The 14145-nt window shown below is 42.1% G+C and overlaps 1 protein-coding gene across 3 annotated transcripts; it reads right to left on the reverse strand.

The window, feature by feature from the left end:
- Positions 1-972: 972 nt before the first annotated feature.
- pkia (cAMP-dependent protein kinase inhibitor alpha) lies at positions 973-11844 on the reverse strand. Of its 3 annotated transcripts, none has more exons than XM_018753854.2 (3): positions 11564-11844; positions 3034-3211; positions 973-2362 (listed from the first exon to the last, which is right to left on the reverse strand). In XM_018753854.2, the coding sequence occupies exons 2-3, from the start codon at positions 3182-3184 to the stop codon at positions 2268-2270; spliced, it is 246 nt and encodes an 81-aa protein (XP_018609370.1). In that variant the 5' UTR covers positions 3185-3211; positions 11564-11844; the 3' UTR covers positions 973-2267. The 3 variants fall into 3 exon arrangements, with proteins under 3 accessions (XP_018609370.1, XP_029110394.1, XP_018609371.1); XM_029254561.1 differs by lacking the exon at positions 11564-11844 and adding an exon at positions 10946-10963; XM_018753855.2 differs by lacking the exon at positions 11564-11844 and adding an exon at positions 6160-6445.
- Between the last annotated feature and the right edge of the window lie 2301 nt (positions 11845-14145).

Raw genomic sequence — 14145 nt, forward strand, 5'->3', positions numbered from 1 at the left:
GGAGATTTTTTCCCCTCAGGCATCACTCTCATGAACAGTTACACTCCCCTATAGGTCTCCTGTCAGCGCAACACTTTCCAACCACTTTTTTGTAATTTAATTCTTATTTACCTTTTTGCATCTCTACTATTATTTACACTCAGGAAACATGTTATTCTGTAATTCTGTGTCAGCTGTTTGCAAATACTGGAGGCACCTAGAACGACAAATTCGTTATGCGCATCAGCACACCAGCCAATAAAACTCATTCTGATTCCGAAATACTAACCTCAGCTCCTGTTCCAAATTGTTTCTTGTTTTTTGCTTCCACCCACACAATCTCAGCCACTGGATAATAGCTGGTCTGATCACACAAAGCACAACAGCAGCTTAATTGCTTGTAAAACAAAATGCTAAATTTCCACTAGAATAAGGAATACGCAGCAAAAAATTAAAACTCTTCACTGGTGCTAATAAAAATTAAATGTTCCCAAATCAGGTAGCCACGTTAACACACGATGAAGCGACAATACTCAGCATGACCACATGGTGGAGACATTTCCCACAGTTCAGGGTCTTCAACTCAGCTACAAGATCAACGAGTCTTTATTTGTTAACAAATATTATGTTCAGTCAAAGAATACAACTTAAGGCTGACAAATAGGTAATCTCAAAAGCAAAACAGATATTTCATAGTGTACAATAGCACATTTCAGAAGCAATGTACATTTTAATCAATTTTTTTTTTCCCATTTTTGAAAACAAAAAAATATTTACCCATTAAATTCCAGATATTCACTTCTTGACAAATGTACTGTATACACCACACTTCTTAGATTATCATCAAGTTATAGTTTATTCTTTCAAACTAAAATAAATTAAGTGGTCTGAAAATTTATAACTAAACATAATACTGTGCTTTTACAAATTTCAATACATAGTATAGTATTATGAAGCATTACAAAGCAAAGATAGCAATGACAAAAAAGAAATAAAAGTAAACCAATATGAAAGAGAAATAACACTTTCCATGTTAATCACTGAATACGGGGAACTTCAAATGCAAAATTATCACTCCTCGCGAAACAAAAGTATTGCATAATAATGGCAAACAATAAGATGTTCATGAATTTCTGTGCTCATTAGTTCTTGTATTCATAATGAAAGCGACATGCATAGTCTTAAGGATGTAAGGATTTAAGAAAAGTGCATCATAATGCATCTTGCGAGCTGCGCACAGGTTCCGGGTCAGCTCAAAAATGCGACGTACGTCTTTCCGCAGTTTAGGAAATTAACATGAGGGATGGATGCGATGCGTGTTGCAATTCCCGTGTTCGATGAGGAAATCTCAAGTAGAGGCCATGGACAGTAAGAGACTTCATTTGTAAGACTATTGTTATTTTCTTTTAATTATTAGATGCAGCATAAATAGAGACTGAGGTCAAGTAAAGTGCAGTCGTAACAAAGGTGGGCCAAAAGTTACTACACACACACACACACACACACACACACAGTTACAAAACGATGGGTTTCTATCCCTGATACAAAAAGGCGGAACAGTGTAAAACAGTGGCAGTTTCTAGAACAAGACAGTACGTAAAAGTAACAGACATCAGCGTGAAGCACTTTCTCTTTGACGTAGCTTTGTTACGAGGCCATCCGAGCGCGCAGCAACGCGGCACTTCGGACCGCCGGAAGTCGATCCGTACGGCCTCTGCAAACGGTAACGCGTCGTCACGGCGCCGCTCCTCAGAGTCTCGGCAGAAAGGGCAGCGCGAGGAAGATTTGAGCGCACGGACGGAAACCCAATTGGCTAAAAGCACAGTCCCTGAAGGACCCCACCCCAGCCCACCCCACCCCACCCCCCACGCAAAAGAACACTGAAAGACCTCCATTCCCAGCAGCACCCCATGATATACCAAGCCCCTGGTAACCCGCAGGTCAAAAGGAACGACTGGGGTTGAACCTCTGTCTGTGTTGATGTTCCCTACATCAGCTACTGAGATGGTGTGTAACTCCGCTGCTGCGGCGCCGCCGCCCGCGAGACCAGCGGCGGCCCTCATCATCCGTTGTTAAAGATGCCGACACGCCCATGCGGGAGGGCCGCGGCGTCCTGTGCGTTTGAACCCTGGCCTTTCTTCCTACACCAGGGAAAGCAGACCTCCCTGTCTTCCGAGCAGCCCATTCCGCCGGTTGATGTTCCGTCCCGCCTTCTAGGGAAGAAGCTGGATCCTGCTCGGTTTCTAGCAGAGGGAGCAGCAACCAGCATCTGGCACCACCGCCGCTGTTCAGGTCTGCCTGTTAACCGCCTCTTTGCCCTCCTCGGATGTAGGGGGTGAGTCGGCGCCCGAGTCTTTACTTTTCTCCACGTCGGCATCTTCTCCTGGGGGAATCGGAGCCAAAAAAAAAAAAGAAAAAAAAAGGCACATTCGCAAGCAGCAAGGGATTTTTTTTTTTTTATTATTATTATTATAACTGCAACAGTCTGAAAGATGTCCGCAGTGAGGAAAGAACATAAGTACTTGGAGGAACATAACTCCCACAACACAGAGAACAGATGTTTGCTGTCAAACACAGCAGCAGCAGCACCACCAGCTTCCCACCACTGCACTTAGGGGTTTAAGATAAAAGCAGTTCATTTGCACTGCCAAATTATGAATTCTCCCCATTGCCAATTTTCTGAATTCATTCAGAGTCCATGCTTTAGATCAGTGCATTCAAGACATGGCACTCAAGGGTGGGGGTTCAGTAAACATGTCTAGCGGAAAGAAGAACCAGATCCACGGCCAAAATGTCTAATCCCAAAGTAGAGGGCACAGTTGTTAGAGCCACTTCCCTGCAATCAAAAGACCTGGGTTTGAATCCCCACTCCAGCTGTATTGCCCTTGATCAAGGTATTTACCTTAGACCATCAAGCAAGCAGATCTGGATCATTCATGAAATCAAAGTGGGGAAGAAAGGAGGAAAAAAAAAAAAAAAACAACCACACATACCGTAGCTACCGATGCACAGAAAGAGGTCCGAAGTGGTTCTGCAATGCGAGGCCCCACCCACCTTCTCGATTGATTTTGAGCTCAGAGAGCGCCTGAGACACGTCGCCCGGGTCCAGTTCGTCCGGGCTGCTTCGGATGTCATGCAGCGCGTTGCGTCTCCCGCTCCTGCCTGAAGCGATGAAGTCTTCATACGTCGATTCCACATCAGTCATCGCTGAGACGTTTCAACATAGCAGTGCCTGAAAGACAGTCCCGCCGCACTGGGTTACGCAGACAAGCATCGCAGCGCCACTGGTTCACGGCCCAAATTTTACCAGAAATTCACCCAGCTGTGCTCCGTACAACTTCTATACAATTTCAAAAATGATCAGCAGTGAAATTATTTGCGACCTTTTAGAGTGTATATTTCCTGAAATGCTACGACGTTGCTGGGAAACAGACTTTTGTCTTTTTTAATTGTGGCAAATACGGGGTGTCCTTTGGCACTGTTCTGCATATGTCCCTTAACTACAGCAAGCACATGATTATTGTTAATCCTGTTTATCATTGTTGTAATCTGCGATGCAGCCATGGCCGTAAACACTTTCTCAGTGGAAGCGGGAAGCCAGCCGAGTATCACCGAGGGCAATGACATCTCAGCTAGTCATTTTAAACTACTAAAATTAACATTGAGTATGAAAAATAACTTTGCAACGCAGCCTTAAAGTTAATCTTGATATATAATGAAAAATACTTAAAGAGACATGTCAGGGTCATCGCCTTGTAATCTGAAGGTTCCCCGTTCGGATCCCATTCCTACTGTAGTACCCTTTGTCAGATTCTTTCCCTAAATTGACAAGGGAAGAATATCCTGACACATAAATGGGCATATAAATCATTGTAACGTTGATTACGTGACACTGCACGCTGCCTTAAACCAGCGCCTGGGTGGTGCGAGAGGACGTGGGTTCGATCCCCACTCAGCCTGTGGGGAGTTTGCACGTTCCCCCCGTGTCTGCGTGGGTTTCCTGCGGGTGCTCTGGTTTCCTCCCACAGTCCAAAGACATGCTGTTGAAGTTCACCCCTAGTGTGTGAGTGACAGAGAGAGTGTGTTCCACTGATGTATGGGTGAGTGACCTGGTGTAAGTAGTGTACCTAGCAGGGTAAGTCACCACGGTGAATAACGTGTGTGGGTTGATGACAGTACATAGAGCTCACTGGAAGTTGCTTTGGAAAAAGCATCTGCTAAATAAATAAATTTAAATAAATAAATATAAATGTAAATTAAGATGCCAAGTAAATAATGATCATTTTCATCACAGGGCCATGGCTAGGAGGTGAAAAGGCCTTACTGCCAACGGACAGCAGAGGGAGACATTTCTCACAAAAAAAAGCCTCAATTTGCGCTCCTCTGTTGGAATTGGATTAACAGAACCTAAAAAAATCTGCAAACTTCCAACGAGAGCAGAGCCAGTGGAATATAGTCACGTTTCCAACAAGAGGTGTGTATTGAGGCAAAGGAACATTCCTTTGTTTTCTGTGGCTGCTTCTTGACACTGCTAAAGGGACACCTCGTGCTTCGTGGCACGCCGGACACGTCAACTTACCGAAGGCCGTGGACGCCAGCACTGTAAATTAAAATTACCACAGGTTTGCTGTAGCCAAAGTGGCAGAAGTTTAATTCCTTGTCTTTTTTCTTCCTCCGCTTGGAACAAAATATTCAGTCACCAAGGAGGAGTACGCAGATATACAAAATTGTATGTGTAATTTCAGTTTAAAGTACACGTTCAAATTACACAGCATCCCTCAAAACAAATGCAGGAAGGCAACTTTTTTGAACTTATAGCCTTGACAAAGAATCCTGCTTAACTTTTCCTATGAACAACAGATTGCCCAGATTAAATTGAACCCATTCCAAGTTTTGGAGAAATTCTTTTCAAACCAGAGGTGAAGGAGGAAAAACGCATGTCAGCCTATAATACGCCCACATTCATTAAATGCCACAACTCAATAACATTCCTAAAGAACGTTGATGTATTGTGCAAAGCACTCGTGACTCCTTACGTCAAATCCCTCTGTGCAGATTCAGCCAGCACTGCACTACCGCCCAATGCAAAAGGCAAAAACGCACTTCAAATTCGGCCTCTTTACAACATCAAACGGACCAAAACACCAAGAAGCTTGAAGAAATTTGCTCCAAATGGGCACAACTGGCTCAGGCTCCACCAAGTCCATCGTAAGGTAATGTGCCCCCATGGTCACCGATGGAGCAAAAGGGCTGCGAACTTCCAGGCTTCCGAGCACCTGGCCTGCATGCACGGAAGAGCACAAACTGGAACACAAAGGCCATAACATCATCTGTGGGTTGTGGCCATCTGCGCTGCACACGAAAGTTAACAGCCACAGAGATTGATCAGCTTTTAGTGATCATTACTTGCATTATAATGCATTATAAGCAGACTGCCAAAAAGGCGATGATGACGCTCTACTCTAAAATTTAATCATCCATCATCAATAACTGCGTGCCTGGCGCAGGATCACGTTTGTCCGGAGTCTATCAAGAAGTACAGTCCATTAAGTGAGGTACACTTTGCACAGTATCTTAATCCGTCACAGGGAAATCACACACACTCATTCACTCACACGCACATACACACAGTACAGGCAATTCAGAGATGACTTTCAGAGGAAACCAGAACACCTGGAGGAAAACCACGCCAACAAGGGAAGAACATACCGAGTCTACACAGACTGAGCCTACGTCGAACATGTAGCCCAGGCGCAAAGGCTACCCTCTGAGTCACCGCACTATCTTAAAGATCATCAACAACTATATACTTAGTATGAATTATATTGCACCGACAGTTAAACCATACCGCTCCCAAATATTCAGACCACAAGCAATAGATTATTCTGATAAAATGTCAGGTTATCTGCATTTTCAACAACTGAACTGTTGGGTGTAGTGAGTCAAAAATTTCACCATACATTTAAATAAGTGTAAACCTGAGAGCACTTAGATTTATATCCAGCTTTTAACAATGTTGTTCAACTCGATGATCTGTTCAAAATGCAGTGGCATAGCTAGAGATACAGTAGCTTCTGGGACACACTATTCTGGATCAATCTGGGAGTGGGAAAAATCTTGTGTTAGCACTAATGAATGGAGAGTGTTGATATCTATTCCAGATTTTATCTAAACACTCACATCCGCATCAGCGAGAAGACAGACCGTGCATCTTGCGGTTTAATTTGCTCTTCAGACGACCAAGTAGCTTCCTAGAACAAGCCCCGTTACTTCTGCAGGAACGGACAACTCCTGTTCGAATGACGCTTTTTTCTAAAGGCCAGGCAGGACGTCAGAGCGCGCACACGCACACGCACACGCACACCCCCTCTACTCATCGGGTGTTATGGAGATCAGTCCACTCTTGGTACACCACTGTGCAAAGCCAGGTAGAGGCCCTTTCATTTTCAAGTTACAGACTGCTGCCCACTCATTTGGAAATTTTCTAGAAGGCCGTCAAGCTGAAAGAAGAAGGGGGGGGGGGGGGGGGGGGCTTACCTAATGCACCACTGCTTGCACTTCCCATGATGCAATGCTCTGGTGCTATTTTTGGCATATGCCATCACCTTGGCTCAATCTCTCTCAGCTGTTAGCCTCAACATGTTGTCATTCAGCCGGAAAACACTGGCAACAGGGAGCAACATGCAAGTCGCTAAGAATGGCTCATTGTCCCGAACGTCTTAGCCTGAAAAATCCTGTCCAGTTTGCCCGATCATGAGGGCTTATATTGGTCACATCTATCTCTGATGGTGGGACAGTGTAGCGTGCGAGCTTTATAAATCCATTAAACAATGCACATTAACTTCCTGGAACATTTAATTTTCAAAGTGATTTTCCCAAATGTCACATTACACCATCAAGTTTTTTCCCTCCTCTAACCTGACATTGATCATCTCTGCTCTCAAGCTATCAGAACATGACTGATTTGTCATCTAACAAAAAAATTTTTTGGTCTAACTGCAAAATAAATAAATAAATAAATAAATAAATAAATGCATTGCCCATTTCTTGGACAAAAAAAATTTGTTAACCATTAACTACAAGTCAATTGAAGTGAAATGATGATATATACAGGATTACCTCACATAATGTCCATAATTTTCTTCTGAAAATGTGTAAAGTCATAAAAAAACTATTCATCATTATTCATTTAAACTGGGAAAAACAGATAATGCATTCTTTCGCCACAAAAGAGTCACACAGTCTTTGACTAAACATACAACATTTCTGCTTAATCCTTTTAAACGGGGAAAATTTTATTCATCGAAGTTATAATCCAGAATATCAGAATTCTGGATACCTTTAAATCCTATGTTATGACCTATATTTTGAAAATCGTTTATACACAATATTTGTATCATGATCTCTTTTTATTTTGTCATTTTATACTGTGATTTTTTGGTGAAATGGTGGTACCAAAGGTAGTGCTGATGCCCCACTGTTCCAGTGAGGTGGGTTTGGCTGTGGGTTTCAAGTCTGATCAGTAAACGTGGAGCTTATTTGTTCTCCCAGTGTTTACATGGGTTTCCTTTTCTGCAGTTCTTTCATTGGTGTAATTCTCTAAATGCTGAACTAACTGTAAAGCATCATTTGCCGTAAAAGAACAGCAAATTAAACCACACAAAGTTACACATAATCACATTGCCTTTTAGGAGAATTCCATGCATTTTATCACTTCAAGATTTAAACAGATGAAGTAAAGCTTCACTTTGTCTTTTCAACTTTTAGCACTTGGGGGGGAGCTTTTTTGAAAAAACTTTTGGGTTCACTATTGTACAGTCAAAAGATTTCTGAGAGATGCTTACTAGCAGTCTATCTAAAATGTGCTGAAGAGGCCAGGCCATGCCTGCAGGTACAATCTGTTCACCTTGTCTGGTGCTCGACTTCACCATACTTTAAATTATGTTCTCATAAGGCATTTCTTGTAAATGTACTTTTATAGCTTGTTATACAAATGTAGGATAAAAATTACATTTGCTCATATTGCAATTCTCATAAAAGAAGCCTTTATTAAATGAGAGAAACATGCACTGCGAGTTCAAGCGCATAATTAACCAAAGTGCAACATACACAACGTTCTAAAGCAGAACTGTACCGCCAGTAACCTAATCCAGTATAATTTATTTAAAAAGAATTTAAAAAACTGCTTATAAAATAAGGCACAGATTCCACCATCTTAATATTTTAAAGTTATTCATTCACTTAAGCTCTTAACATGGGGACATGACTTCAGATGGTTGAACATTAGCACAACTGACATCATCAGCAAGAAATCTAATATAAAAAATGATTTCACTGCAAATCATTTGCTTCACTGAATGCAGCTTTTGTTAAAAAATTAATGTGTGTGACTGCCATTTAAGCAGAACACAGGACAAATAAGTGTGTTTCCAAGGAACTCTGCAACTTACAAGCTATGTTACATCTTCCTGCCAATTTTTCAACTGGAGTCAAATACAGTGCGATTTATCTTACTTCCCCCTTTTTAAACTCCACACCACCCTCTGCCATCATTCAAGAAGTATTTTTATGAAGGATTTATTGCGCATACTACAAAACAGAACTGACTCCTGTTTTCCATTGACAAATCTTGCCCGGAAAACGCTCACAGGCAGGGAGGAAAATGTTTTTCAGCCAAAGTTGATTTATTCACAGCTTTCACATAGTTGACAGTATAAATGTTTGCTAGCCTCCATTAAATAAATTATAAAAAGCAACCCCTTAGGTTAAACACTTCAGGTTTAAGAATTAAACCCCTTGTAAAAATACCCCCATCAAATAAACTATTATTTTTATTACATTGCTTAGCACAGTTATCCAAAGTTTCTTTAATATCACACACACACACACACACACACACACACACACACACACACACTGGCTGAAACCGCTTGTCCCGAGCGAGGTCGCAGCAAACTGGAGCCTAACCCGGCAACACAGGGAGCAAGGCTGGAGAAGGAGGGGACACACCCAAGACGGGACGCCAGTCCATCACAGGGCACCCCAAGTAGGACTCGAACCCCAGACCTGCTAGAGAGCAGGACCTGGCCAAACTCGCTGCGCCACCGCACCCCCCTTCTTTAATATTTTTCCTTTAAAAATATCTATTTTACAGCAGCAACTAAGTTAAGTATTTTACTCACGCATTTTACAAACAGGGGCCCCTCCTGTAATGTGAAAACAAAACACAGGTTATAACTCAACATGCTAAACCCTAATTGTAAGTACTGCAGAACCTAAAAGCGCAAGTCATTCAAAATGTTTCTCTGCAGACATTGAATCACTGGCCAGTGATTTATTTATTAATTACTTGTCAAAAGAGAAACGGGACCAGTCATTCTCACTCATGAAACTAAAAGCAGGAAAATCAATAGTGTTTTTACACAAATTGGGGGGAGGGGATTGGTCCAATTGTCTCAAGGAAACTTCCAGTGTTGGTACCAGCCAAAACTGCCACTGCAAAGAAACACCTATGTATTTGCATAAACCTCTGCATGGTCAGAAGCTTTGTATGGAAAGTCTGGTTGAGGCGGGTGGTGCCAGCAGTACACATGGCAATGCCGGGTAAACCAGGGTAGGTCACAGTTGCGTAACACGCAACACGGGCCACCCACTCGGCATCGGTTGGGATGCCAGTTTGCCCAAAGGCAGCCTCAGCTGACTGTCACTTACTAAAAAATTCAACAAGTGAAATATGTTCGGGCATAAACTCTCCAAAATCATACTGAATAAGCGTAATCACATCATAAAATACGGAAAGAAGAAGAAAGCATGCCTAGAGGAACTTTTTCCTTCTAACCATCCATTTTCAAACCACAAAAACCTAAGAAAAACAATGGTTGCTTAGAATAAGAGAAAATTCAGACATCTCTACATTAAATAGCAATAATGAAAGCTTATTGTCATGTTTATCATTCTAAAGCCTTTATCGTCACAACCACACCCCAGTTAGAGTATTGTTAATATTTTAACTGCTCCCTTTGTTCAAAATAATAGATACATTCCATACCAATCATTTTGTCACGCACATACCATTAAAACTCACACACGTAACCATCATACAATGTAGGACTGTTCACACCAAGCATTTCACCAATTTAAACAAAAAGCAACTTCCCAGAAAGGTTCTCACCAAATGTTTTAAAAGTATTTAGGTATGTCCTCCACTACAATGGCAGACTATTCCAGAAATACCTTCTTGGACCAAAACAAACAAAAAGAAAACAACTTCTTTGTCTTATTCAGCATTTCATTACAGGAGTGTTGAGCCCATGAAAGTGTCGAACACTTCTGCATAGAATAAAATAGCTCAGTGGCATCCCATCCACGGGATACCCTGTCTCACGTGCTATGGTCCTGGGATAGGATCCAAACTACAGCAAGACTGCAATGGACAGGTGTTTATTGACAATAGATGGATGGACTGACAAAACAGATGAACATATCCTAACTTGCACTGACTATGTCATCTATGCAGAGTTAGAAAACAACGTATAAAGCAGACGTGTCAACTGGACTGCCTGCTCTTCTGAGCATTGCTGCTTGGGTCGGACATCCAGGACACGCTGGCCAGCATCTCACTAAATACATGTCTCGGTGTATAAACCTAACTTCCTTGGATCGGTTATTTCCCAGCTGACAGTACTGCTGAGTATTGACTTTTGTCAAACTAGAGTGACCTGTTACAACAACAGCTATGTGAATTGTCTTCAGTCACGACTTTTTGGTTCTCTCCATTAGGTCAAGGAAAACAACACCAATAAAAACCCCTAAAATACTTACTTTAACCTCTATGAGGAGGATCGTACCTCTGCTTGTTGAGAGAAAGAGCTCGACGTCTTTTTTAAACTAAGCACCTGCATGAAATGTTTTAAGACAACACACAAAACAGGAGTGAATTACTCTAGCAGATCTATTGTAAAGCTACCTTGGAAGATACCTTTTCTTTAGGGAAAATAATGTAACAAGTCCATGATGGAGCACATCTCGTTGGTTGAAGGTTCAAGATCATGTCCAGCATTTCAAGGGTTTCTGTGGAAGACATGTTCTGGGAGCCATGACATTATTCTAATATATCAAATATATACATTTTTTTTTCAGATTCAGCTCATATTTCTCCTATGCAGGCCACACGGTTTGGTATATATTTTGCGTGTAATTATGGCAACAGCCGCGTTCTAGAGATTGTAAAACATAAACCGACAGCGCGTCTCCAAGCGACCAGTAGCGGTGTTAAACGTCTTTTTTCCTATTCATTTGACCAGAAAAAAAAAATCGCTCAGGAAAAAATATACGCGCTGCAAAACATTTGCATGTATGTATGCAAGACATGCTGTTCTTGCGTTTCTCTTCTTACATCCTAAGCACACAAGACATGATGATGCGATGTTGAAATCGAGCAGATCCGTCCGAAGCAAATGGAGCTGCGCTCGCCGCTCGTTCGCCGCTCGCTCGCCTCCAAAACCCCCCGCGACGTCGCAACAAAGCGGTGCAACGCAGTGATCAGTACGATACGGGTTCGCGACATTCGCGCGTGCATCCTTACCTTCAGTGCTATGCCCGCGGCTATTTTTTTTTCTTCTTTTTTTTTTGTCGTTGTTGTCTTTGTTTGTTTTTAATCACAATATAAAAGAGCGATGGTTCGCAGAGAGAGAAGCCAAACGCCCATTTTTTTTTTTTTTTTTTTCTCCCCCAGCGCGAAGAGCAGCGTTACGAGGGCGCAGCCCCAGCCGCTCCAGCTATGATGTCATTAGGGATTCCAACGTTATTTCCCACGGTGGGCGTGGGGGTTCCGAACGACAACCCACGACCTCCGTAGACGTGCGGTTAAACTGACACACACCCCACCCCCTCCCCCCCAAAAAAAAAAAAAAAGGAAACCGTTTCAAAGGAGATTATAGATGAAGAAAAATGTCACGTGGGCAACAAGACTTTTGACCCCTGTGCCTCGGGCGAAGAAAAAACATAATCTCCTACTTTACCTTCCTCCCACTTCTGAATTACAACTGTTGCGATCCAATCATAAATCCAATCATAAATCAAATCCAATCATAAATAAGTCTTATTACGATTCTTTACTGTAGGTCCCTAAATAACCACCCGCAGAGTAAAAAAAACTGATGTACATAAGATCACTTCACAAAATTTCATCCCCAATAAAGCACAACTTTTCCAAATTAAATTGGGGTTTACTGTCCCTATCAGAGACGAAGCGAAGCGACATCAGACTTTGAATGTTTTTAGTTTCAATCTGAGATATGTTTCAAATGAAGTTTATTTCAAAATGTCTCTTCATTTTTTCTATCGACGTTTTTTCCACCCGTCTATGAATTACTGATGGTTTGTGCTGGGGGTCCCCTCTAGAGGACGCTAAAATGGGCAAAAAATGCGCATCTTAAGCTCAACAATGTAACGTGAGGCTATTTTCCCCATAAGACATAACAGAAAATTCCATCACTATGAACAATATTTTTATGAAATAATGTGGACTGCTTTTTTTCAGAAAATAAACACATGAAACCACATTTCATTTTTTTTTTTTTTATTTTTGATTTGGAGTTACAATGTGTCCCTTTACCAGTGTGGAAAAGCATCAGGATAAAAGTGTAACGGTGAGATATGGTGACAAGTTGCGATGTTTCTGCAAAACAACGTATAGCAGGGACCCACACTATAATACTGTATACAGTACTATATAAGTGCTATAGGCCTAAGGAATATATAGGACATAAAATACAACACATCATGAAATCACAATGCCCTGAAAAACACTGTCCACCACTGACTGTTGCGTGACTGAGAATTCCAGTTTTTGTGTTTTATTTTTTTTTCATTGCTAAGGAAACAACACATTCATAATTTATCCAAAGTAACTAACACACACACACACGGTCCAAAACTCGGGTGGTCACGAACCGGAGCCTAACCCGGCAACACAGGGCGCAAGGCTGGAGGGGCAGAGGACACACCTCAGATGGGACACCAGTCCGTCACAAGGCACCGCAAGCGGGACTCGAACCCCAGATCCACCAGAAAGCGGGACCTGGCGAAGCCTACTGCGTCACCGCGCTCCCTTAGTGACTAACAGTTTAACTATCTATAATGTTGTCATTTTTTGTGCTGAAACAATTCAGGCACCTTGCTTGACTAAAGAAGCAAAAGTGGACACTTAACCTGGAAAACCTTTTGTTACTTACAATGCTGGACCACTCTCTTTTTTAAGCACAACAAAACAAGGCTTTCACCAAGACATTAAAGAACATGCCAAAACATTCTTTAAATCTGCCAAGCACAGAGAGCACATATAAGATCAAATTAAGAACCCAGCAGCCTGTTTAATGAAAATAAAATCATGCTATTTCAGCTGTTTGCAACATAATATCTGACTTCATTAGACAGAGCGCGACGTACAACGCCGCATCCTCGGGGACCAGCTTTCTCCCGCCAGATCTGGTGGCGAAAACACAGGCGCCATTGTGTTGCACGCTCTCCAGCAGAAACGAGAAGCATGCAGTTTCTCAGAGTGAAACACAGACTCTGTGTTGGGGAGCAGCCCGCTTGCTGCTCAGCGGCAGCAAGTCCACAGATGTGTCTCAGCTTTCTGGCACCCTGTCTAGAAGAGGAAGACATGATGTTCCAAATGAACCATAAGTCTCCATTACAGCTGTGCTTTGGTATTGCTTACATATAATTAATAAACTGAACTGACGGTTGCATTTTTGATCATGACATTGAAAGGTAATTCAAATATTTAAAAGAGAATTTTGAATAAGCTGATATAAAATATAATATCGTTAGTAACAGACACTTATAAAAACTATAACTTGTCTAAATTATATGAATTTCTTTGGCATCGGTAGTCAATTTCCATCTTAAAATCATGAATTCGCTTGACAGTCTGAATTGCTTTTATTGTTTTGCATCACATGTCCATCTTGTACTTGGCGTGGCGCGCATCGCCCTCAGTCATGACCCCATGCACTTGTCCTTCTGTTGGATCCTTATCCCGACGACAGGCCTCCTCCCAAACTCCACCTGCTGTCCGAATTGCTCAGCGCGCGCTGCTCCGCGCTCGCGCACTCCCCGAAGTGCCGGGAGCAGCCAATGGGACGCGCGAATGCTGGCTCG

This window comes from Scleropages formosus, chromosome 9 (assembly GCF_900964775.1).
Source record: "Scleropages formosus chromosome 9, fSclFor1.1, whole genome shotgun sequence".
Classification (NCBI taxonomy): domain Eukaryota; kingdom Metazoa; phylum Chordata; class Actinopteri; order Osteoglossiformes; family Osteoglossidae; genus Scleropages; species Scleropages formosus.